Genomic DNA, 22,216 nt, shown 5'->3' with positions numbered 1-22,216 from the left:
AAAAACAAAAAGAATTCAATAAAGGATATTTGAACAATTAGATAACACTTTGATTTTTAAATGGCTTTATAAGTCTACAAGATTATCATCTTTTTTACTTGGAAGTTGTTCTGTTATACCTTCTATTGTTGCTGGTTAAGTCTAAAGTTGTCCTGATCCCTGATTCTTTACATGATCCTAGATGTTTTGGAAATCTTTTATGCCTTGTTTCTAAAATTTTAACTGCTTTGATTTGGGTCAGTTTTCATCCAGTTGTTATGAACCTCATTATCCCTTTCAGTCTGGAAACTCCTGTTTTCTTGTAATTTTTCTTCAGGTGCTTCGATTTCCTACTCTAATCTCTTCCTAAAACATCTAAGTTTTGAATCTCTTGACTGGTGTGCTGATTTTCTTTTTTCTATCTTCTGCCTTTTGGTTTTATTTTTCTACTTTGAGATTTGCTTAAGTTGATGTTATGCACTTTCTGTTGAGTTTTGCCTTTTAGCTACCATGGTTTTGTTGTTGTTTTAGTTTCTTGTTATTTTCTTTTGTAAACATTTTCTTCCTCCTTCCTGGATTCAGTATCTATGAATTTTCTGATGTCAGTAATAGTGAGCAGATGAGGATTTTTGAAGCTTGTTTCCTTACTTTTTTTCTGTTTTCTCTGAGTCTCTCATTAGATGCTCTCTTACATGACTAATGATTTATTCACATTTAAGAAATAGGACACTTGAGAATGTGTATTCCATTGAGGGAAATTATGCTGTGAGAATTTTTCAGTCTTCACTCTGACAATTCAGATACCTCCGAGTGAAGACTTCTGGTCTCTTGCTAAGAGGGTAAATATCTGGGTGCTATCATTTTGGGACCCAAACTGGGAAGACTGTTGTTGGAGGAGAATCATATTTAGAATATGATCATTCACTTATTTTCAGTAAGCTATACTACTTTGGAGTGCTGTGACCCTCATTCCTTACAACCCCTTTCTTTCCCCAATGCATAATCCTGTTTTTTCTGGGAATGAGGAAAGCATTTGACTGGTCTACCACTAAGGGATGGGGAATCTGGAAATTCTTTCTTTTTCCTTTTTTTCTTCTTCTTTTTTTTTTTTTTTAAAAGATTTATTTATTTATTTATTTATTTATTTGAAAGAGCTACACAGAAAGAGGAGAGCCAGAGAGAGAGAGAGAGAGAGAGTCACTTTTTGATAGTCACTTTTTTTTTTAAATTTGTTTATTTGGAAGGCAGAGTTCGAGAGGAAGAGCCAGAGGCAGAGTGAGCAAGAGATCTTCTGTCTGCTCATTTACTCCACAAATGGCTACATTTTGTTCAGGGCTGGGACATACCAAAGGCAGGAGCTTCATCTGGTTCTCCCACTTTAGGGAATGGACCCAAGTTACTGGGCCATCTTCCCCCAGACACATTAGCAGGGAGCTGGATCCAAAGTGGAGCCCAGGACTTAAACTGTTGCCCAGATTGAATGCTGGTGCCTCAGGTGGTGACTTACCTGCTATGCCATAGTACTGGCCCCTAGGCACGTTCAATATTTCACATTGAACTATTTATATAACTAACTATTGGCCGGCGCTGCGGCTCACTAGGTTAATCCTCCACCTGCAGCGCTGGCACCCCGGGTTCTAGTCCTGGTTGGAGTGCCGGATTCTGTCCCGGTTGCTCCTCTTCCAGTCTAGCTCTCTGCTGTGGCCCGGGAAGGCAGTGGAGGATGGTCCAAGTGCTTGGGCCCTGCACCCGCATGGGAGACCAGGAGGAGGCACCTGGCTCCTGGCTTCGGATCAGCACAGCAAGGCGCAGGCCGCAGTGTGCAGGCCGCAGTGACCATTTTGGGGTAAACCAACTGAAGGAAGACCTTTCTCTCTCTCTCTCTCTCTCTGTCTCTCTTTCTCTCTCTCTCTCTAACTCTGCCTGTCAAAAAAAAAAAAAAAAACAAAACTATTGAACTGTTGTAATTTGTTGACTATTAAAGATCATATTACTGTGGTTTTTTGTTTTTTATTTTTTTAAGATTTATTTAATTATTTGAAAGAGTTAGAAGGAGAGGCAGAGAGAGAGAGAGAGACGGAGAGAGAGAGAGAGAGGTCTTCCATCTGCTGGTTTACTACCCAGTTGGCTTCAAATGCTGGAGCTGTGCTGATTGGAAGCCAGGAGCCAGTCTCCCACGTGGTCACAGGGGCCTAAGGACTTGTGCCTTCTGCTGCTTTCCCAGAGCATAACAGAGAGCTGGATCGGAAGTGGAGCATTTGGGACTCAAACCGGCACCCATATGGGACACCGGCACTGCAGGTGGCAGCTTTACCCGCTGGCCCCTATTTTTTGTATTTAAAGTGTTACTTTGTGTTTATGTGCTATAATTTTGCTAGGGTAGTTCCAAGAAGTAGAATTCACAGAAAGCTATTCCATAGTATCCTTACCAATATATGTGCAAATTTCAGTTTCCTACATGCCATTTCTAGCAAATTTATATTTTAAACATAGTTGTTAGATGATTTCTAAGCTTCTTAGGTTGTATACCTCCTCTAGCCTTTATTGGACATTGGATGTCTTCTGAAAGCCATATTGTGTACTGTGCCCATTTTAGTAGGTTAGAGCCACTGTCCTTAAATTTGAGTTTGTGTCTGAATCACCAGGAGGGTTTATTAAAATACAGCCTGCTTGGCCACACTCTGAGAGTTTGATATAGCAGATTTGAAGGTGAGCCTTGAAATTTATGTTTCTAATAAGCTCCCATGTAATGGCCGAAACTATACTAGAGACTACACTTTGAGAACAATTGGCTTTTAGGAGGTTCTGAAGTATTCTGAGTATTAATTCTTTCTTTTATTTGTTACAAGTATTTTCTCACAGAGGCTTTTTAAACTTTATCAAATATAGCCTTTTATAGGTATTGAGTATTAGATTTTGCCTTAAGAGTTCTTTTCTGAACGGCGCTGTGGCTCACTAGGCTAATCCTCTGCCTGCGGTACCGGCACCCCGGGTTCTAGTCCCGATTGAGGCGCCGGGTTCTGTCCCCGTTGCTCCTCTTCCTGTGTAGCTCTCTGCTGTGTCCCAGGAAGGCAGTGGAGGATGGCCCAAGAGCTTGGGCCCTGTACCCGCATGGGAGACCAGGAGGAAGCACCTGTCTCCTGGCTTTGGATTGGCGCAGTGTGCCGGCCATAGCGGCCATTTGGGGGGTGAACAACAGAAGAAAGACCTTTCTCTCTCTCTCTCTCACTGTCTAACCCTGCCTGTCCAAAAAAAAAAAAAAAAGTTCTTTTCTGCAATAAAGTTTTATACATTATACACACATTTATCTCTACCTCTAGAAATTTATTTTGTTTTATGGTATGAGGTAAGGATTTTCCCATGTGGGTTGTCAATAATTAAGTACTTTTTTCACAGATATAAAATGTCATCTTTATTGTAGTCTAATTTCTTGTGTATTAATGGATCTGTTCTTGACCTCTAATGAATTTTCTGACCAATTAATTTTTACTTTTGTTTTTGTTAAAGAGGGTAAGCCAGAAAAATTTTCCTTTGGTCTTCTGGATCATCCTTTTCGTGTCGGAGTTCCATTCAATATTCCTCTGGAGTTTCAGGATGAATTTGGTCATACTAGTCAACTAGTAACTGATATTCAGCCAGTTCTTGAAGCAAGGTAATTTGAAGGGTCAAGTTTTATTTGTCTTTTCATATTTGCTAAGCAGTATTGTTTTATAAGCTGAAATTTGTGTGTGGTTGTTGACTTTATTATAGTTGAAAATGTGTAGTGAGGGCTGGCGCCGTGGCTCACTAGGCTAATCCTTTGCCTGCGGCGCTGGCACACCAGGTTCTAGTCCCGATTGAGGCGCCGGGTTCTGTCCCGGTTGCTCCTCTTCCTGTCCAGCTCTCTGCTGTGGCCCAGGAAGGCAGCGGAGGATGGCCCAAGTCCTTGGGCCCTGCACCTGCATGGGAGACCAGGAGGAAGCACCTGGCTCCTGGCTTCGGATTGGCGCAGCGCGCCGGCCCTAGCAGCCATTTGGGGGAGTGAACCAACGGAAGGAAGACCTTTCTCTCTGTCTCTCTCTCTCTCACTAACTCTGCCTGTCAAAAAAAAAAAAGAAAAAGAAAGAAAATGTGTAGTGAGTTTTATATCTGAGAGATTTATTTACTTTAGGCTGTCTTCACTGCCCCGTCATGTGTAGATTGCTTCATTGAAGTTCATCTTTTGACTAACTTACTGTTGACAATTAGATATATATATTTCCTTTTTTTTTTTTTTTTAAATATCTATTTGATAGGCAAAGTTACAGAGAGAAGCAGAGACAGAGAGGTCTTCATCCACTGGTTCACTTCCCAAATGGCCACAATGGCTGGAGCTGGGCCGATCCGAAGTTAGGAGCCAGGAACTTCCTCCAGATGTCCCACGAGGGTGCAGGGGCCCAAGCACTTGGGCTGTCTCCCATGTGGGTGGTAGTGACATAATTACTTGAGCCACTTCCCAGGGTCTGCATTATTAAAAAGGAGCTGGATTCAGGTGCAGGAGTCAGGAATTGGACCCAGGTACACCAATTTGGAATGCAAACAGTTTAACTGCTCTACTAGCCATTTGCTCCTAGACTAATTGTTTTTATGCATGTACACTTGTCATTCTACCCAGAACTTTGTTTTTCTTCTGTTTTGGAGAGGAAAACATAAAACTATATCCAGTGCAGAAAACCTTTCTACAAAGTTAGAAAACAATTTTTTTATTAAATAAGCATGTGATCACAGGTAATCAGGTAAGGAGATTTGTAGAGAAAGAAGGAAATCTTGGCCGGCACTGCAGCTCAATAGGCTAATCCTCCGCCTGCGGTGCCGGCACCCCGGGTTCTAGTCCCAATTGGGGCGCTGGATTCTGTCCCGGTTGCTCCTTTTCCGTTCCAGCTCTCTGCTGTGGCTCAGGAGTGCAGTGGAGGATGGCCCAGGTCCTTGGGCCCTGCACCCGCATGGGAGACCAGGAGAAAGCACCTGGCTCCTGGCTTCAGATTGGCGCAGCACGCCAACCGCAACGTGCCAGCCGTAGCGGCCACTTGGGGAGTGAACCAACGGAAGGAAGACCTTTCTCTGTCTATCTGTCTCTCTCTAACTCTGCCTGTCAAAAAATAAAAAATAAATAAAAGAGGAAATATTAATCTTCTTTATAGGTAAATGATACAACCCATTATATTCATGCTTTCAAGGTATATTTGCTAAACTTACAGGATTTTTATGACTGGAGTAGGGTTGGCAAGTTGGAATCAGCTGACGGTTGAAGTTAGTCCCATATTCTTTCAGGAAACTGGGAGGTGTAGGGTGTTATCTTCTTTAATTACATTGCAAAGAAATGGTTCTTGTTCCTTTAGTTGTACAACCATTACGAGGCTTATTTTATTTAGCATCTGACCTTTCTGGGATCTCCAGGTTAAAAAAAAAAAAAACAAAAAAAAACTCTGTGACCCTCATCTTGCTGAAGCACATACTTCAATAGTTTTCTAAGAAAAGGGTATATGTGAGATAAAATTTTTTGTTGTGAACCTATGTGTATTCTTTTTTTTTTTTTTTTTTTTTGACAGGCAGAGTGGATAGTGAGAGAGAGAGACAGAGAGAAAGGTCTTCCTTTTTGCTGTTGGTTCACCCTCCAATGGCCGCTGCGGCCGGCGTATCACGCTGATCTGAAGCCAGGAGCCAGGTGCTTCTCCTGGTCTCCCATGCGGGTGTAGGGCCCAAGGACTTGGGCCATCCTCCACTGCTTTCCCGGGCCATAGCAGAGGGCTGGCCTGGAAGAGGGGCAACCGGGATAGAGTCCGGTGCCCCGACTGGGACTAGAACCCAGTGTGCCAGGCCGTAAGGTGGAGGATTAGCCTGTTAAGCCACGGCGCTGGCCTGTATTCTATCTTACTACTTGAGTGATTGAACTTTGAGAAAATATTTTTTATATACTCATTTATTTGAAAAGCAGTTACAGAGAGAGAAAGGAGGAGAGACCGAGACATCTTCCATTCATTGGTTCATTCCTCACATGGCCAAAATGGCCAGAGATGGGCCAGACCAAAGTCAGGAGCCAGGAACAACTTCTAGTCTCCCACATGAGTGCAGGAGCCCAAGCACATGGGCTATCATCCACTGCTTTCAAAGGTGCAATAGCAGGGGCCTGGATTGAAAGTTGAGTATCTGGGACTGCTTTATGGGGTACCTGCTAAGCAGGCATCAGCTTTACCCAATATACCAAAGTGCCAGCCCCCAGGAAGTATTTTATGTCAATTATAAAAGCATTTTTTTGTTTAAAATATAATGTTTATTTTGTATGCATTTGAAAGGTAGAGCAATAGGCATAGAGATTTAATGGTGCACTCTCCAAATGCCGTGATCAGTCAATAGCCAGAGCTGAGTTGTTCAAAAGCCAGTAGCCCAGAAGTCCATCTGGGTCTCCAACGTGGGTGGCAGGGTCCCAAGCATTTAAGCCATCTTCTGCTGCTTTCCCAGGCACAGTAGCAGGAAGCTGGATTAGAATTGAGTATCTGTGACTCAAACCTGGACCTTGTTAAGGGATGCCTTCTTCACAAGCAGTAGCTTATCCCATCGTGCAACAATACCGTCCCCTATTCTGACCATCTGTCATTGTTTTTCTTCTTTTTTTTTATTTTTATTTTTAATTTAATTTTATTTTTGACAGGCAGAGTGGACAGTGAGAGAGAGAGACAGAGAGAAAGGTCTTCCTTTGCCGTTGGTTCACCCTCCAATGGCCGCCGCAGCTGGCGCGCTGTGGCCGGTGCATTGCGCTGATCCGATGGCAGGAGCCAGGTGCTTATTCTGGTCTCCCATGGGGTGCAGGGCCCAAACACTTGGGCCGTCCTCCACTGCACTCCCGGGCCATAGCAGAGAGCTGGCCTGGAAGAGGGGCAACTGGGACAGAATCTGGCGCCCTGTCCGGGACTAGAACTCGGGGTGCTGGCGCCGGCGCCGCTAGGCGGAGAATTAGCCTGTTGAGACACAGCGCCGGCCCATTGTTTCTCTTCCAAAGTCCTAACTTATTTTTGTTTCTACCTTACTTTGTGAGATTTTCTCAGATTTCTATTTTTAATTACCAAGAGTCCATTCAAGGGCTGGCACTATGGTGCAGCAGGTTAAAGCTGTGGCCTGCAGCACCAGCATCCCATATGGGCACTGGTTCAAGTCCTAGCTGTTCCACTTCTGATGCAGCCCTCTGCTATGGCCTGGGAAAGCAATAGAAGATGGCCCAAATCCTTGGGCCCCTGTACCCGCTTGGGAGACTGGGAAGAAGCCCCTGGCTCTTGGCTTTGGATCATCAGCTTTGGGTAAAGCTGATGCCTTGTAGTCATTTGGGGATTGAACCAGCAGATGGAAGACCTCTTTCTCTCTCTCTGGCTCTACGTCTCTCTGTAAATCTATCTTTCAAGGAAATAAAATCTTTTTTTTAAAAGAGTCCATCCTAGTTATCGTTTTAAGCTTTGTTACTTTTTCCTGTTCCTTTTTTCTGAATGTAGTGTCTTTTTCTCACTGATAAAGTAAATGTTAGGGATTTTTATTCTTGTTTTAAAGCTTTATTTTACCTGTATGGGCACACTGTTGTCTCTAAGTTAGTTGCCCTTTGCTTGTTTGTTCTTACTCTTTTCGTCAGATATCTGGTAATCATTGGCCGCTTGCTTATGAGTCAAGAACTGAAATGTAGATGGTATGAGTTCCTAAATCCCTTTGTCAGGATCTTTATATCTCTTAACCTGAAATAATCTCAGGTTAACCAGTCATTTTCCTATTGTTCTGTCTCCGTATTCTGGCCGTAGAAGAAATATTACTTTAACATGATCAGACTGTTCACTCTTTGTTTCTGCTTTCTTCAGCCCTTTACTGTTTATAAAATCAATCTCTTCTGCTTGGCTTATGGGAACATTTATTATGTCTTATGGAATGAATTGTTGCCCAATTTCTTTCTTCCTTTTTATTTATTTATTTGAGAGGTAGAGTTATAGGAAGAAAAGAGAGAAAGAAAGTTTTCCATCCACTGGTTCAATCCCCAGATGGCTGCAACCATTCGAAGCAAGGAACTTTTTCCGGGTCTTCCACTTGGGTCCAGAGGCCCAAGTATTTGGGCAATCTTCAGCTGCTTTCTCAGGCCATAGTAGAGAGCTAGATCAGAAGTAGAGCAGCCAAGACTTGAACCTGTATAGGATTCTAGTGCCACAGGTGGAAGTTTTGACCACTGCACCACAGACTTGCCCTGCCCAATTTCTAGAACTAAAAATAAAGCCAATTAAAGTATTTAAAATAAATTTTTAAAAAACTTTACTTATTTGAAAGGCAGACTTACAGAGAGAGAGAGACAAAGAGACAGAGAAATCTTCCATCCTCCGCAAAAGCCAGGGCTGGGCCAGGCAGGAGCCAGGAGCTTCTTCCATGTCTCCCATGTTGTGCCATCTTCTGCTGCTTTCTCAGGCACATCAGCAGAGAGCTGGATGAGAAGCAGACTCAAACCACTACCCACATGGGATGCTTCGTGCTGCAGGCAGCAGCTCAATACACTGTGCCACAGCACTGGCCCCTTAAGTAAATTGTTGTAAATTTGACCTTTGATAAATTTTATAAATTATTCAGAAAACATTTGTAAACACTCGAATTACATCCTTTAGAAAAATTAGGTTTTTTCCCCATCATGATATTTTTTGCCTTCCTCCTTACCTAGAATAAATGTTACTACTGTTAAAAGAAAAAAAAAAAGTTAACTTAAGAAACAAGTTGCTCATGGCAGTAGATTAGGGGAATCTCAATCTATGTTCTAAGTAGTTTACACCATCATAAGGGTTCTTTTATTTGGACTTTTTCTAAAATTGCAATTTCACTTAATAGGTGCTAAAATTTTCTTGAAATTCTACCAGGTGAAATATTTGAAAGGTTGAGGACATCCTTAAACCAGACCTATTTGGTTATTTCCTCTTTAAGCCCACCTTTGGATTATTTCCTGCCTTGTATATTTACTAATTCAATAAGTGCATTCTAAATTTTATAAATTTTCTGCCTTGTATATCTATATATGTATTTATTTATTCATGATTTGTTTTATTTATTTGAAAGACAGAGTTACAGAGAAAGGTAGAGACAGGGAGGTATTCCATCCACTGGTTCACTCCCCAAATGGCTGCAGTGGCTGGATCTGAGCCAATCCGAAGCCAGGAACCAGGAGCTTCTTCCAGGTCTTCCACATGGGTGCAGGGGCCCAAGCACTTGGGCCATCTTCTACTGCTTTCCCAGGCCATAGCAGAGAACTGGATCGAAAGTGCAGCAGCCAGGACTTAAACCGGCGCCCATATGGGTTGCCAGCACCGCAGGCGCAGCTTTGCCCACTATGCCACAGTGCCGGCCCTTCATATTCTGTGTTTATCCTATTAGTGTTGGTGCCAGAGAACACTTGCTGCCTAGTTACCCAGGTTCTTGAGTTCATCATGAGAAAGAATTCATGAGTGAGTGAAAAAACAGCAAATAGCAAGCTGCAAGCATTTTATTAAGAAAGTAAAAATACACACTCTATAATCAGATTGCTAGCTCACTTGGTGGAGAGTGGCCCTGTCAATGAACTAAATTTAATATTGTTGTTTAATGAAAAGCAAGGTACATTCTAATAAATGGAAAAATATTCATGGTTTTTCTGGGAAGTAAGTGGAGGATTCTTCCTTTAGTCCCCAGTCTAGCCACTGCCACTTTTTACTCCTTATGTGGTTTTATGTTTTACTGTTATGGTGATTGGTAGGTGTGATGTTTAGCATGGTAATATATTATGAGGTGTACATAACAAGCTTTGGGTCAACGGTCAGGCTTGCTAAACTAGTATCCTGGTCTTGGCAGGAGGTATATATCATCTGCAGAAACATTAGAGGAACGAAACCTGTGTATCTTGCAGGCTTTAAGATAGGAACTATACCCAGGGGGTTCAACTGTTCCTTCTATCTCTCTGCAGATCACTTGTCAATACTTGTTGGATCAGTTTTTCTTAAGACAATTCATGGAGATTTGCTTCTCTTTATTTGTTTCTTCCTATTTAAGAAAAAAAGTTTTATTAGAAAAAAAGAATTAATGCTAATAGTACATGAGAAAGTAAAACACATTTATGGGTTTTTTGTACATAATGCAGAGAAAGTTAAAAGATAATTTATTTTTTTCAGTGGTTTATCTTTACATTATGAAGAAATAACCAAAGGGCCAAACTGCATAATTCGAGGTGTTACAGCAAAGGGACCTGTAAACTCTTGTCAAGGCAAGGTAAGCATAGTGTATAAATGAATACCTGTAGTTTATTTCTTATGTGATAAAAGTGAAATTGGAAATTTAAAATTACCTTGTAATCAAGATGACGTAATCAAGTATTGGTTTTTTAGGTCAGACTTAACAGTTACATCTAAGAAATTCTGGCGCATTCCCTATTGCTGCTTGTATGTTTATGAATCACATTTTTAAGCTGCATTCATTTTTATTCCACGTTTCACATTGAAGGCTGTTTTTCAGCTTTAATCCAGTACTATGCTTTTTTTTTTTTTTTTTTATGATTTATGTATTTATTTGAAAGGCAGAGTAACAGGCTTGTTCCCTCCCCAGATGACTGCATCTGCCGGAGCTGCACTGATCCAAAATCAGGAGCTTCTTCTGGGTTTCCCATGCGGATTCAGGGGCCCAAGGACCTGGGCCATCTTCTTTTGCTTTCCCAAGTCATAGCAGAGAACTAGATTGAAAGTGGAGCAGCTAGCTCTCAAACTGGCACCCATATGGGATGCTGGCACTGCCTATGGCAGCTTTACCCAACATGCCACAACCTTGGTCCATAATATGCTGTTTGGTATTTTTTCTCTTTCATACTGTTTGTTTTTAATATTTTTCTTAGAACAAAAGGGTAATTAGATATCTAAGGAACTAAATTTTTCTACTTTCTGTTTTTTTAAAGATTTATTTATTTATTCGAAAGTTAGAGTTACATGGAGAGAGAGGGAGAGAGAGAGAGGGGTCCTCCATCTGGTGGTTCACTCCCCAATTGGCTGCAATGGCCAGAGCTGCGCCAGTCAAAAGCCAGGAGCCAGGAGCTTCTTTCGGGTCTCCCATGTGGGTGCAGGGGCCCCAGGACTTGGGCCATCTTCTGCTTTCTCAAGCCACAGCAGAGAGCTGGATCTGAAGTGGAGCAGCCGGGTCTCAAACCGGCGCCCATATGGGATGCTGGTACTTTGGGCCAGGGTGTTAACCCGCTGCACCACAGCGCCGGCCCTCTGCTTTCTATTTTTTTAAAGGTTTATTTATTTATTTATTTTTGAGAGGCAGAGTTAGAGAGAGAGAGCTTCCTTCTGCTGGTTCAGTCTCCATAGCTGCAGTGGCCAGGCCGGAGCCAGTGGCTTCTTCCAGGTCTCACTTGTGGGTTCACAGGCTCAAGGTCTTGGGCCATTCTCTGCTGCTTTCCCAGGTGCATTCGTAGGGAGCTAGATCAGAAGTAGAGCAGCTGGGACTCAACAGGCACCTGTATGGGTTGGTGGCGCTGTCGGCAGAAGCTTTAACCCGCTGCGCGACAGTGCTGGCCCCAGAAATCTAAGAAACTTTAGCTTGCGTCTTTAAAGATATATTTGTACAGTGAAGCTTTTAGTGAAGGATATTAGTTAAGGACATGAAGATACAAACTCCACTAAGGTATTTATCATTAGGTCTATAAAACAGCAGTTAGACTTAATTAATAAATCACAATTTTTTCACTGTATCATTATCTTCTCTATATACTTAATTTTCTTTCATCTCATTATGTTTAAGGTAGATCATGTGAATTTTTTTAAGTAGAAGTTGAAAATTCCTAATCTGAAAATCCAAAATCCAGTATGCTCCAAAACCTGAAACAAGCAGAAAGTTCCATACCTGGTCTCATGTGACAGGATCGTAGTCAAAATGCAGAAATGATAAAAATACTATATAAAATTACTGTCAAACTATGTAAATAAGGTGGTATATATGAAACATAAACGAGTTTTAGACTTGGGTCTTTCCCTAAGATATTTTGTTATGTGTATCCTAATATCCTAGAATCCAAAATCTGAAGCATTTCTGGTCCCAAACAGTTTGGATATGGGATTGTCAACCTGTATATACTGCTTTGTGTAACCAAATTAAAAGTCAGGTTCTGTACATCTTTTTTAATTCAAACATTTCTGGAATGAGATTGAAATTTATTGAAAATTTGGCTTCAGTAACATAATCTTACTTAAAAGATACTAGATTTTATAAACTTTGTTTTTTCAATGATTTATTTTATTTATTTGAAAGACAGAGCAAGGTAGAGACAGAGAGAGAAGTCTTCCATCCGATGGTTCACTCACCAGTTCGCCGCAACAGCCAGAAGTATGCCGATCAGGAGTCAGGAGCTTCTTCCAGGTCTCCTATGTGGGTGCAGGAGCCCAAGGACTTGGGTCATCTTCTACTGCTTTTCCAGGCCAAAGCAGAAAGCTGGATTGGAAGTGGAACAGCCAGGACCAGAACTGGTGCCCACATGGGATGCTGGCACTTCAGGCCAGGGCTTTAACCCACTGTGCCACAGCACCAGCCCCAATTTTATAAACTTTAAAAATGATTTTATAGTTTCAGAGGAATTCAAAGATAGTATAGAAAATTCACATATCGCCGGCGCCGTGGCTTAACAGGCTCATCCTCTGCCTTGCGGCGCTGGCACACCGGGTTCTAGTCCCGGTCGGGGCACCGATCCTGTCCCGGTTGCCCCTCTTCCAGGCCAGCTCTCTGCTGTGGCCAGGGAGTGCAGTGGAGGATGGCCCAAGTCCTTGGGCCCTGCACCCCATGGGAGACCAGGAGAAGCACCTGGCTCCTGCCATCGGATCAGCGCAGTGCGCCGGCCGCAGCGCGCTACCGCGGCGGCCATTGGAGGGTGAACCAGCAGCAAAAGGAAGACCTTTCTCTCTGTCTCTCTCTCACTGTCCACTCTGCCTGTCAAAAAAAAAAGAAAAAAGAAAAAAAGAAAATTCACATATCAAAATCTGTTAAGCTTTACCCACTATGCCATAGCACTGGCCCCTGTTAAGATTTTATTATAACACCTCGGGGCGGTGCCGCGGCTCACTAGGCTAATCCTCCACCTTGCGGCGCCAGCACACCAGGTTCTAGTCCCGGTCGGGGCACCAGATTCTGTCCCAGTTGCCCCTCTTTCAGGCCAGCTCTCTTCTATGGCCCGGGAAGGCAGTGGAGGATGGCCCAAGTGCTTGGGCCCTGCACCCCATCGGAGATCAGGATAAGCACCTACGGCAAAAGGCAGACTTTTCCGTCTCTCTTTCTCATTGTCCACTCTGCCTGTCAAAAAAAAAAAAAAAAAATTATAACACCTCATATACAATTATTTACACAAGAAGTTAACATTGATAAAATACTGTTAGTAGTACTGTTGACTTTATTCCAGTGTTTCCGGTTATTTTTTAATTCTGGGATTCCATAGAATACTACATTATATTTAAAGAATTTTAGACTTTTGGGTTTTTTCCACTTTTCTATTCACTTTTTATTAAATAATACCCATTCGGTTCCGGTAATTATTCAGAAGTTAGGTCTTATGTGTCTGAGAAACTATTGCCTATAAGGAAGCAGTTTAGATCCGTGTTTTCCTCTGAGTCTCTCACATGTATTATAAATGATAATTTAGTCAATAAAGTATTAGTAGATTGCTATAATGATATGAAAATGAAAAGCGAAAAAGAGAATTGTGGTAATGAACTTGTAATTTGTGATCAGCACTTAGTTTTAATTTTTATGATTTTCTTTTCCCCACAGAATTTTAATCTGAAGGTTATTCTACCAGGTTTAAAAGAAGACTCACAGATTTTGAAAATGAGATTACTGCCCGGTAATACAATTTTAAGAAGTATTCTTGATACTTAACCTTTTCAATAATATTTTAGGATATATTGATCCTTATAAAGTTACAGAGTCAGGAAGGTATAAGTCTGCTTTTTCAAAATAACTTGAATTGTCAAACCTGGCACTGACAGAAATGACCAGAAATCTATTAGTGAAGTTCTGAAAATAATCTTTGGAAAAAATTTTAAGTATTGAAAATGTGTTAAAGACTCTATTCTCAGGAATATACTTACTAGGTTTCTGTAAAAACTGGTTTCAGCCTTTATATATAAATATATATATATATATATATATATTTTTTTTTTAAGAAGAAAGTTTTTAATTGGTAATGGCTTAATTTGAGAAAGTGATGTTGCTTTTAGGTTAGATAGGACAGAACCTGCTGGATAGTTTGAGAGGCAGTCTATTGTAAAGGTTCAAAGAGTATTTTCTAGAGTTGATCCTTCCTCAGTTTCTTCACCTGTAAAATGTGATAGTATGTACGCTTTTAGGGTTAATTTGTAAGGATTAAGCAAGTTATAGGTAGTCCTCAATTTGCACAATCTGTAGTAACTATATTCAATGGAGAATATAGTTCTAATATGCATGAATTTTCATTATCCCAGTACTGTGCAAAGTACTATGAAAGTGTGTATATCTAGAATAATTAGAATAGTGCTTGGCATATAAGTTTTAGCTCTCTGATATTGTCAGTAGTGTGATCGTATCTTTGTCCATATATAATATTTTTATTTGTTTAAGCAAAAAGAAGCATTTAACTTATGTGCTTTCACAAATTATTGGGACAGCGTTTGGCCTAGTGGTTAAGACTTCTGTATCCCATATTGGAGTAACTGGATTCATGTCTCAACTCTGGCTCACAATTCAGCTTCCTTCTCCTGAGATTCTTGGATACAACATGCAACAGACAAGTAGCTGGGTTCCTGCCACCCTCTTGGGAGACCTGAATTGTGTTCCTAACTCTGGTTTTGGCCCAGTTCAATCCCAGCTGTTGGAAGTATTAGTGGAGTGAGCAAGTTTGCAAGCTCTGTGGCTCTACTTGCTTTCCCTTTCCTCCCTTCACGTCTGCTTATCAAACAACAAAAGTTTTTAAAAAACTTTTCCATTGTTCAAGGTTTCTCTCTCAAGCGTGAATTAATAAGGAAGTGAAAATTGGCACAGTGGTAGAAATATGAGAAACAGTTAGTTGTATTAATAAGCACAGGCTTTTATTTTAGAGATTAGCCAAATATTGTGGATTTGAGTAATAGAATTCTTAGTAATTAGATTGCTCTGATTTGTTTTAGAATCTGGGAACAAAAATAGTAAAGGAGGAGATAGTATCAAGTGGTGACTTAAGGCAAAAGGTTTAAAATGACAAAAAGAATTCTCTGTTGTAAATCTCTCTGGATTAAGTATTTTCCTGAATCCAGTGGGATGTAATCTCTGCATTAATTACACAGTGATATTTCATCACCTGCAAAATGAGGATAGTACTCTTTCTTTAAAATTGTGAGGTTTATATGAGAACAATGCTTAATTAAAACAACACAGTAAATGATGAACATTAACGTTTTTACAAAGCAAATTAAGTGTTTCTGGTAGCCTTTGTAGTAACATCTAAAAATCTTTGAGGGTTTTTTGGAGAAATTTTTATTTAATTGAGAGACAGAAAAAGAGATACCTTCCATCTACTGGTTCTCCCCAAATGGTTAGAAAAGCCAGAGTTGGGCCATGCAAAAGCCAGGAGCCAGGAACTCAATCTGAGTCTGCTGTATGGGTGGCAGAAACCCAAGTATTTGAGTCATCACCTACTGCCACCCAAGGTACATATTTGCTAAAAGCTAGAATCTGAAGGGGAGTGTAACTTGAACCCAGTTTCTCTGATATGGGTTGCTTGGGTTGCTAGTGTCCCAGATGGTGACTTAACCGCTAGGCCAGTCACCTATCCCAATAACTATATTTGTATGCTTGTGTTAACCAGTGTTTGACATGTTGAATTTTCAAACATTAGTGTTTATGGAGTATACCAGATTAGCTTACTCCAGAGATACAAACCCTCTTTTATTGATCTTATAGAAAACTTGTGATATTACATACTCATGACATCAGAGGTAATGGGCAATTTCTCGAGTAAATTATCTGATTATAATTTTTTTTAACTTTCTTTAAGATTTATTTATTTTATTTGAAAGAGTTGCAGAGGTGCGGGGCGGGAGGATTCTAACAACTGGTTCACTCCCCAGATGGCTATAATGGCTGGAGGTGATCTGATCTGAAGCCAGGAGCTTTTTCCAGGTCTCCTACGCGGGTGCAGGGGCCCAAGGACTTGGGACATCTTCTACTTGGGACATCTTCTACTGCTTAAGTTTTACATGTTGGAGCCGGCTCTGTGGCACAGTGAGTTAACACCCTGGCCTGAAGCGCCGACATCCCATGTGGGCGCCGGTTCGAGACCTGGCTGCTCCGCTTCCCATCCAACTCTCTGCTATGGACTGGGAAAGTAGTAGAAGATGGCCCAAGTCCTTGGACCCCTGCACCCATGTTGGAGACCTGGATAAAGCTACTGGCTCCTGGCTTTGGATCGGCACAGCTCTGGCCTTTGGGTCAATTGGGGAGTAAACCATTGGATGGAAGACTTTCTCTCTCTCTCTCTCTCTCTCTCTCTGTCTCTCTCTGTCTCTCTCTGCCTTTCCTCTCTCTGTGTAACTCTGACTTTAAATAAATAAGCCGGCGCCGCGGCTCAATAGGCTAATCCTCCACCTTGCAGCGCCGACACACCGGGTTCTAGTCCCAGTCGGGGCACCGATCCTGTCCCGGTTGCCCCTCTTCCAGGCCAGCTCTCTGCTGTGGCCAGGGTGTACAGTGGAGGATGGCCCAAGTACTTGGGCCCTGCACCCCATGGGAGACCAGGAGAAGCGCCTGGCTCCTGCCATCGGATCAGCGCAGTGCGCCGGCCATTGGAGGGTGAACCAATGGCAAAAGGAAGACCTTTCTCTCTGTCTCCCTCTACTGTCCACTCTGCCTGTCAAAAAAAAAGTAAATAAATAAATAAATCTTTAAAAAAAGTTTTACATGTTTAGTTGATTTCTAATATGAATTAACTCGTTGTCATATCTCAACATAAACTAATCCTAGGTATTACACATTTTGCTAATAAATTGAAACTTCTTATGTAGAGAATCTATGCATTTTAGAATAAAAATGATTCAATATAGACATTGTTTAGTTTTTTCTTACTTGGCATTATTAATAAAACATTAACTCTTTAAATTTTGGTTATTTTTGATGCTTTGGTCTTTGAAACCTGAATATGTATTTGATTATATGATTATAATTATATGATTTCTTGATAGGTCCCCCTCATCGATTGAAAGTGAAACCTGATTCTGAAATTTTAGTTATAGAAAATGGAACAGCTTTCCCATTTCAGGTGGAAGTTTTAGATGAGTCAGACAACCTAACAGCACAACCAAAGTTGATTGTTCATTGTAAGGTAAGCTTGTTGTAAGATAGGAGTATTTAGATTTTATTTTGAATTCCATTATAATAAATGGCAATGACTATATCTACTTTATCTATATATCTCTTTATTCTATATCTACTATAAAGCTAGTATAGTTCTGTATTTGTACTATATAACTACTTCATAGTAAGACTTGCATAGTATCTCAGTCTTTAGTCATTATTAGATCGAGAAATTTGTGGGAAACTCTCATTGTCAGTAGTTTTTCAGTGTCCCCAAGCCAACAGATGTCAGCTATGCCCAGTTTCATAATGGAATTTATGGATGAAAAGTTGTTTTTTTTTTTTTTGTTTTTTTTTACCATCTTTTCCTTTGTCTTCATCTGCCTTATTTTAGATGAAATATTTTACTTATAGATAGAATGATAAAACTACCTTTCAGGATCGTCAGTAGATTTATAAATGAAGGTTGGTAAAAGACCACTAAAAAGGAAAGAAAAATACAAGTAAATAGATTAAAATAAAAAAGAGTCATGATTAAGAAGTTCTCTTTCTAAACAGGTAATTGTTACTTAGCATTATAAAAAGTCTTTTTGTTCAGAAATCCTCTAGAACTCTGAGTTTCAGAAAAGTACTTTTAAAAGTTAATTTAAAAATGGAATTAAAAGATAAGTTTATTTTGATCTAGAACGTGTTTGAAATCCATGCATATGGAGGACCCTAAAAATATTTGTGAAAACTCATATAATGGTAAACTATATATGGGTTTAAAAGTTTTTTCACCAAAGATATCTTCGCATTACATTTTTACAAACTTTTTGAACTAACCTTGTATTTAGAATTTTCTACTTTGTGACCCAAAATGGTAGTTGTTGTGAGTTGTTTGAAAATTTGATCAATTATTGAAAAACAGTAACACTTGACTTGGATATTAATTTTTTTCAACCTGCCAATAGTTTTCAGGTGCTCCAAACCTTCCAGTCTACACTGTTGATTGCAGTAGTTCTGGAACCAGCATTTTAACAGGATCTGCCATTCAAGTCCAGAATATTAAAAAAGACCAGACACTTAAAGCAAGAATTGAAATACCTGTAAGTTGTTATTAGTACTCATTTATATTATTTTAAGTCTTAATACAAATAGTCTTTGGCAGCCTTATAGTATTTTACACAAAGTTGTTTGACCTTAAAAAATGAGGTATTTGTGATTATTGACCTTTTAAAAACAAGCTATTTGTGATTATCTTAGCCAAAGGGAAAAAGAGGCCACATTAAATGGCGAAATGACTAGTTTAACATTTTTGTATCAAATAATAGTATTTATCTTGATAAAGATTCTACAATAGGTATAGCTATTATTGATTTACATTTCCTTAAGATTATTTTTTCCTATGTTAAAATGAATCATTTATTCTTTTGATTTGTACTGTTCCTATTAGTTTCTTAAAATGTTTACAGATTATCTCCACTTAAACCACCACTGCAAGACATAGAAAACTTTAATTTGTGTATATAACTCTGTAAACACATAGTTTACTAGTACTGTCACGTGGTGGGATTTCTAGATAATGTGCCAGTATGATGATTTTCATTTTTAAAGCTTGAGTGTAATCTGTGTTTTATTGCAGCTGTCTGTCCCTGATTTTGAGTTTTTAATTCCTTTTATCTTTGTTGTTGTTAATAAATGCTACATCATAACTGATGTGATTAAAAATTGACAGTGCTTTTATGTAAATTCAGAAATAAAGGAGGAGGCAATCTTTCTAATCCAAATACACTGTTTTTTTGGTTTTTAAAATGTAACCCCTGTCATTTATAACCTGATGGTATAAAATACAGAATTATTTATAGTACAATGCCTTCTTCATGATAAATTTTAGTATAATGGTATAGAAGATACTCTTCCATAGTAGTGAAATTGATTTTTTAGCAGTGTAAGACAATCATTAATAAAGTTAAAAAAACTTTCAGTACAGGTATCACTCTGTGTTTCTGCATTTCCCTAGAGTTGTAAGGATGTCACACCTGTGGAAAAGACAATCAAGTTGCTTCCCAGTAGCCATGTTGCAAGATTACAGATATTCAGCGTAGAAGGGCAGAAGGCAATCCAGATCAAACACCAGGATGAAGTTAATTGGATAGCAGGCGACATTATGCATAATCTTATTTTCCAAATGTATGATGAAGGAGAAAGAGAAATTAATATAACATCAACTTTAGCAGAAAAAATTAAAGTAAGTATGTTTAACACATTGGTTTTTTTCAAGACTTTATGCTTGGAAGGTTGAGCAAGAAGTAGTTTCTAAGAAGTCTCTCACAGAAAAATAATATTGTTTTTTAAAATTCTAGACTAAATAAGATTTTTTTATCAGCTACATTGAAATATGGGTGGTTCATGTGTGACAAATTTGAACTTAGAAAAGTGATTTTGAGGGACCAACCTGTGGAACAGTGGGTTAAGCTGCTGCTTATGGTGCTAGTACCCCATATTGGAGTTCTGGTTCTGAGTACTCTGCTTCTGATCTAGCTTCCTGCTAATTTGCCTGGGAAGACAACATAAAATGGTCCTGATACTTTGGGCCTCTGCCACTTATGTGGAGACCAGAATGAAGTTTCTGGCTCTTGTCTTTGGCCTGGCCCAGCCCCTGCTGTGTGGCCATCTGGTGAATGAATATATTGCACACACTGGCTCACTCTTTGTCTGTAGCTCTGCCTTTCAAATAATTAATATTAGAGGAAAAAGAAAAATGAGTTTGACACTTAGACCAAAGGTCTAAATTTCACCTTTTTGTTTAGTTGTTTACTTCCTATCCAATTGTGTTTTTGCAATCACAGTGAAGCTCACCATTTTACCAAGTAACATACTTGTAGCTGCACTAAACAAGAGATCTGTTAAAGGCAAATAGTAAAACAGTGTTGTTGACTACAGAGGCCTGATGACCATTTGAAACTGGTATGCCAATAATTCTCTAAATTATTATCTTGGGTTGGACCTTGTGTTGCAACAGGTAAATCTGCAGCTTTGAACACCCACATCCCATTGCCTTGTTCAAGTCCTGTCTACTGAGCACTTCCAGTCCAGCTTCCTGCTAGTATACCTGAGAGGATTGGAGGATGGTCCAAGTATTTGGGTTCCTGCCACCCAGTTAGAGACAGGAGTGGAATTCCTAATTCCTGGTATCAGCATGGCTAAGATCATTCCATTGCAAGCATTTAGGGAATAAACCAACAGATGGAAGATATTGCAGTCTTTCTTTATCACTCTGCCTTTCAGATAAATAAATTTTTAAAAATATGATTACACAACAGTTTTATTGGTCCTATCATCTAAATATCTAAATGTGACATTTGTACCTTGATAAGGATGAATCTTCATATTATAACTAATATCTCATGGAGCAGAGAACCAAATCAAACTGTTGGGAAGATTCTTTTTTATTATTATTATTATTATTATTATTATTATTAATTTGAAAGAGTCACACAGAGGAGAGGGAGAGAGAGAGGTCTTCCATCCGATGGTTCACTCCCCAATTGGTCGCAATGGCTGTGAAGCCAGGAGCTTCCTTTGGGTCCTTCACATGGGTGCAGGGACCCAAGGACCTGGGCCATCCTCTGCTGCTTTCCCAGGCCAGAGTAGAGAGCTGGATGGGAAGTGGAGCAGCCAGGTCTCAATCTGGTGCCCACATAGGATGCCGGCACCTCAGGCCAGGGCATCAACCCACTGTGCTAAAGCGCCGGCCTCAGGATTCTTTTTTTTTTTTTTTTTTTTTGACAGGCAGAGTGGACAGTGAGAGAGAGAGAAAGGTCTTTCTTCCTTTGGTTCACTCCCCAAATGGCCGCTACAGCCGCTGCTGTGCCAATCCGAAGCTAGGAGCCAGGTGCTTCCTCCTGGTCTCCCACGCAGGTGCAGGGCCCAAGCACTTGGGCTATCCTCCTCTGCCTTCCCCAGCCACAGCAGAGAGCTGGACTGGAAGAGGAGCAACCGGAACAGAACCGGCGCCCCAACCGGGACTAGAACCCCAGGTGCCGGTGCCGCAGACGGAGGATTAGCCTAGTGAACTGTGGCGCTGGCTGAAAGATTCTTAATGTATAGAAAAGTGGATAATCTTGCTTGCTTCTTCTAAAATCTTTTCAACTCTTCCATATGAGACACATACCTTCTTAAAAGTCTTCCACCCACTGATTCAATCCCCAAGTGGCTACAAAGGCCAGGTCTGAGCCACGCCAATACTAGGAATTTCATCTGGATTTCCCACTTGGGCCATCTCTGCTACTTCCCAGGCCATTATCAGGGAGCTGGGTTGGAAGTGGAGCAGCGGGGTCTCGAACCAGTGCCCATATGGAATGCTAATATTGTAGGCAGCAACTTAACCCACTGCACCAAGTCACCAGTCCCTAAATGACTTTGCTTTTAAACTTTTGCTCCAACAGCATTTATTTTTCCCCTCTACAGTGAGGGATAAAGAGAATTGAGAGAAATAATCTCAGCCTGGCTTAGATGGGATGCAATCCAATTTTGTCTGTGAACAGTTTCAAAGATGAGTATTTTAAAAGTGGTACCTGGCTTCTAACTACTTCCTTGCTTTCTTATTATAATGTCTTCACTTCCTAGTTTCTTATTTAATACATTTTTGCATCATGTGTAGTGATTATGTTTCTTGATATATCAGAAACTTTAAATCATGTACCTCTTCATCAACAATGAGAGTGGTTACTATTTTTTTTTTTTAATATTTATCTATTTATTTGAAAGTCAGAGTTTCACAGAGAGAGGAGAAGCAGAGAGAGAGAGAGGGAGGGGTCTTCCATCCGATGGTTCACTCCCCAATTGGCCGCAATGGCCTGAGTTGTGCTGATCCAAAGCCAAGAGCCAGGAGCTTCTTCCAGGTCTCCCACACAGGTTCAGG

General features: G+C 40.4%; 1 protein-coding gene across 3 annotated transcripts in view; it reads left to right on the top strand.

The window, feature by feature from the left end:
- Positions 1-22,216, top strand: part of SMCHD1 (structural maintenance of chromosomes flexible hinge domain containing 1) — a 168,198-nt gene that overhangs the window by 71,916 nt on the left and 74,066 nt on the right. For all 3 annotated transcript variants that reach the window (XM_062201421.1, XM_062201419.1, XM_062201420.1), the window contains exons 20-25: positions 3,487-3,631; positions 10,146-10,242; positions 13,777-13,849; positions 17,199-17,338; positions 18,264-18,398; positions 19,313-19,540. In XM_062201421.1, coding sequence (XP_062057405.1) covers positions 3,487-3,631; positions 10,146-10,242; positions 13,777-13,849; positions 17,199-17,338; positions 18,264-18,398; positions 19,313-19,540 — 818 coding nt within the window. The remainder of the gene's footprint in view (positions 1-3,486; positions 3,632-10,145; positions 10,243-13,776; positions 13,850-17,198; positions 17,339-18,263; positions 18,399-19,312; positions 19,541-22,216) is intronic.

The sequence above is a fragment of the Lepus europaeus genome, chromosome 9 (genome assembly GCF_033115175.1).
Source record: "Lepus europaeus isolate LE1 chromosome 9, mLepTim1.pri, whole genome shotgun sequence".
NCBI classification, from domain to species: Eukaryota; Metazoa; Chordata; class Mammalia; order Lagomorpha; family Leporidae; genus Lepus; species Lepus europaeus.
This window is presented reverse-complemented; position numbering and strand designations above follow the sequence as displayed.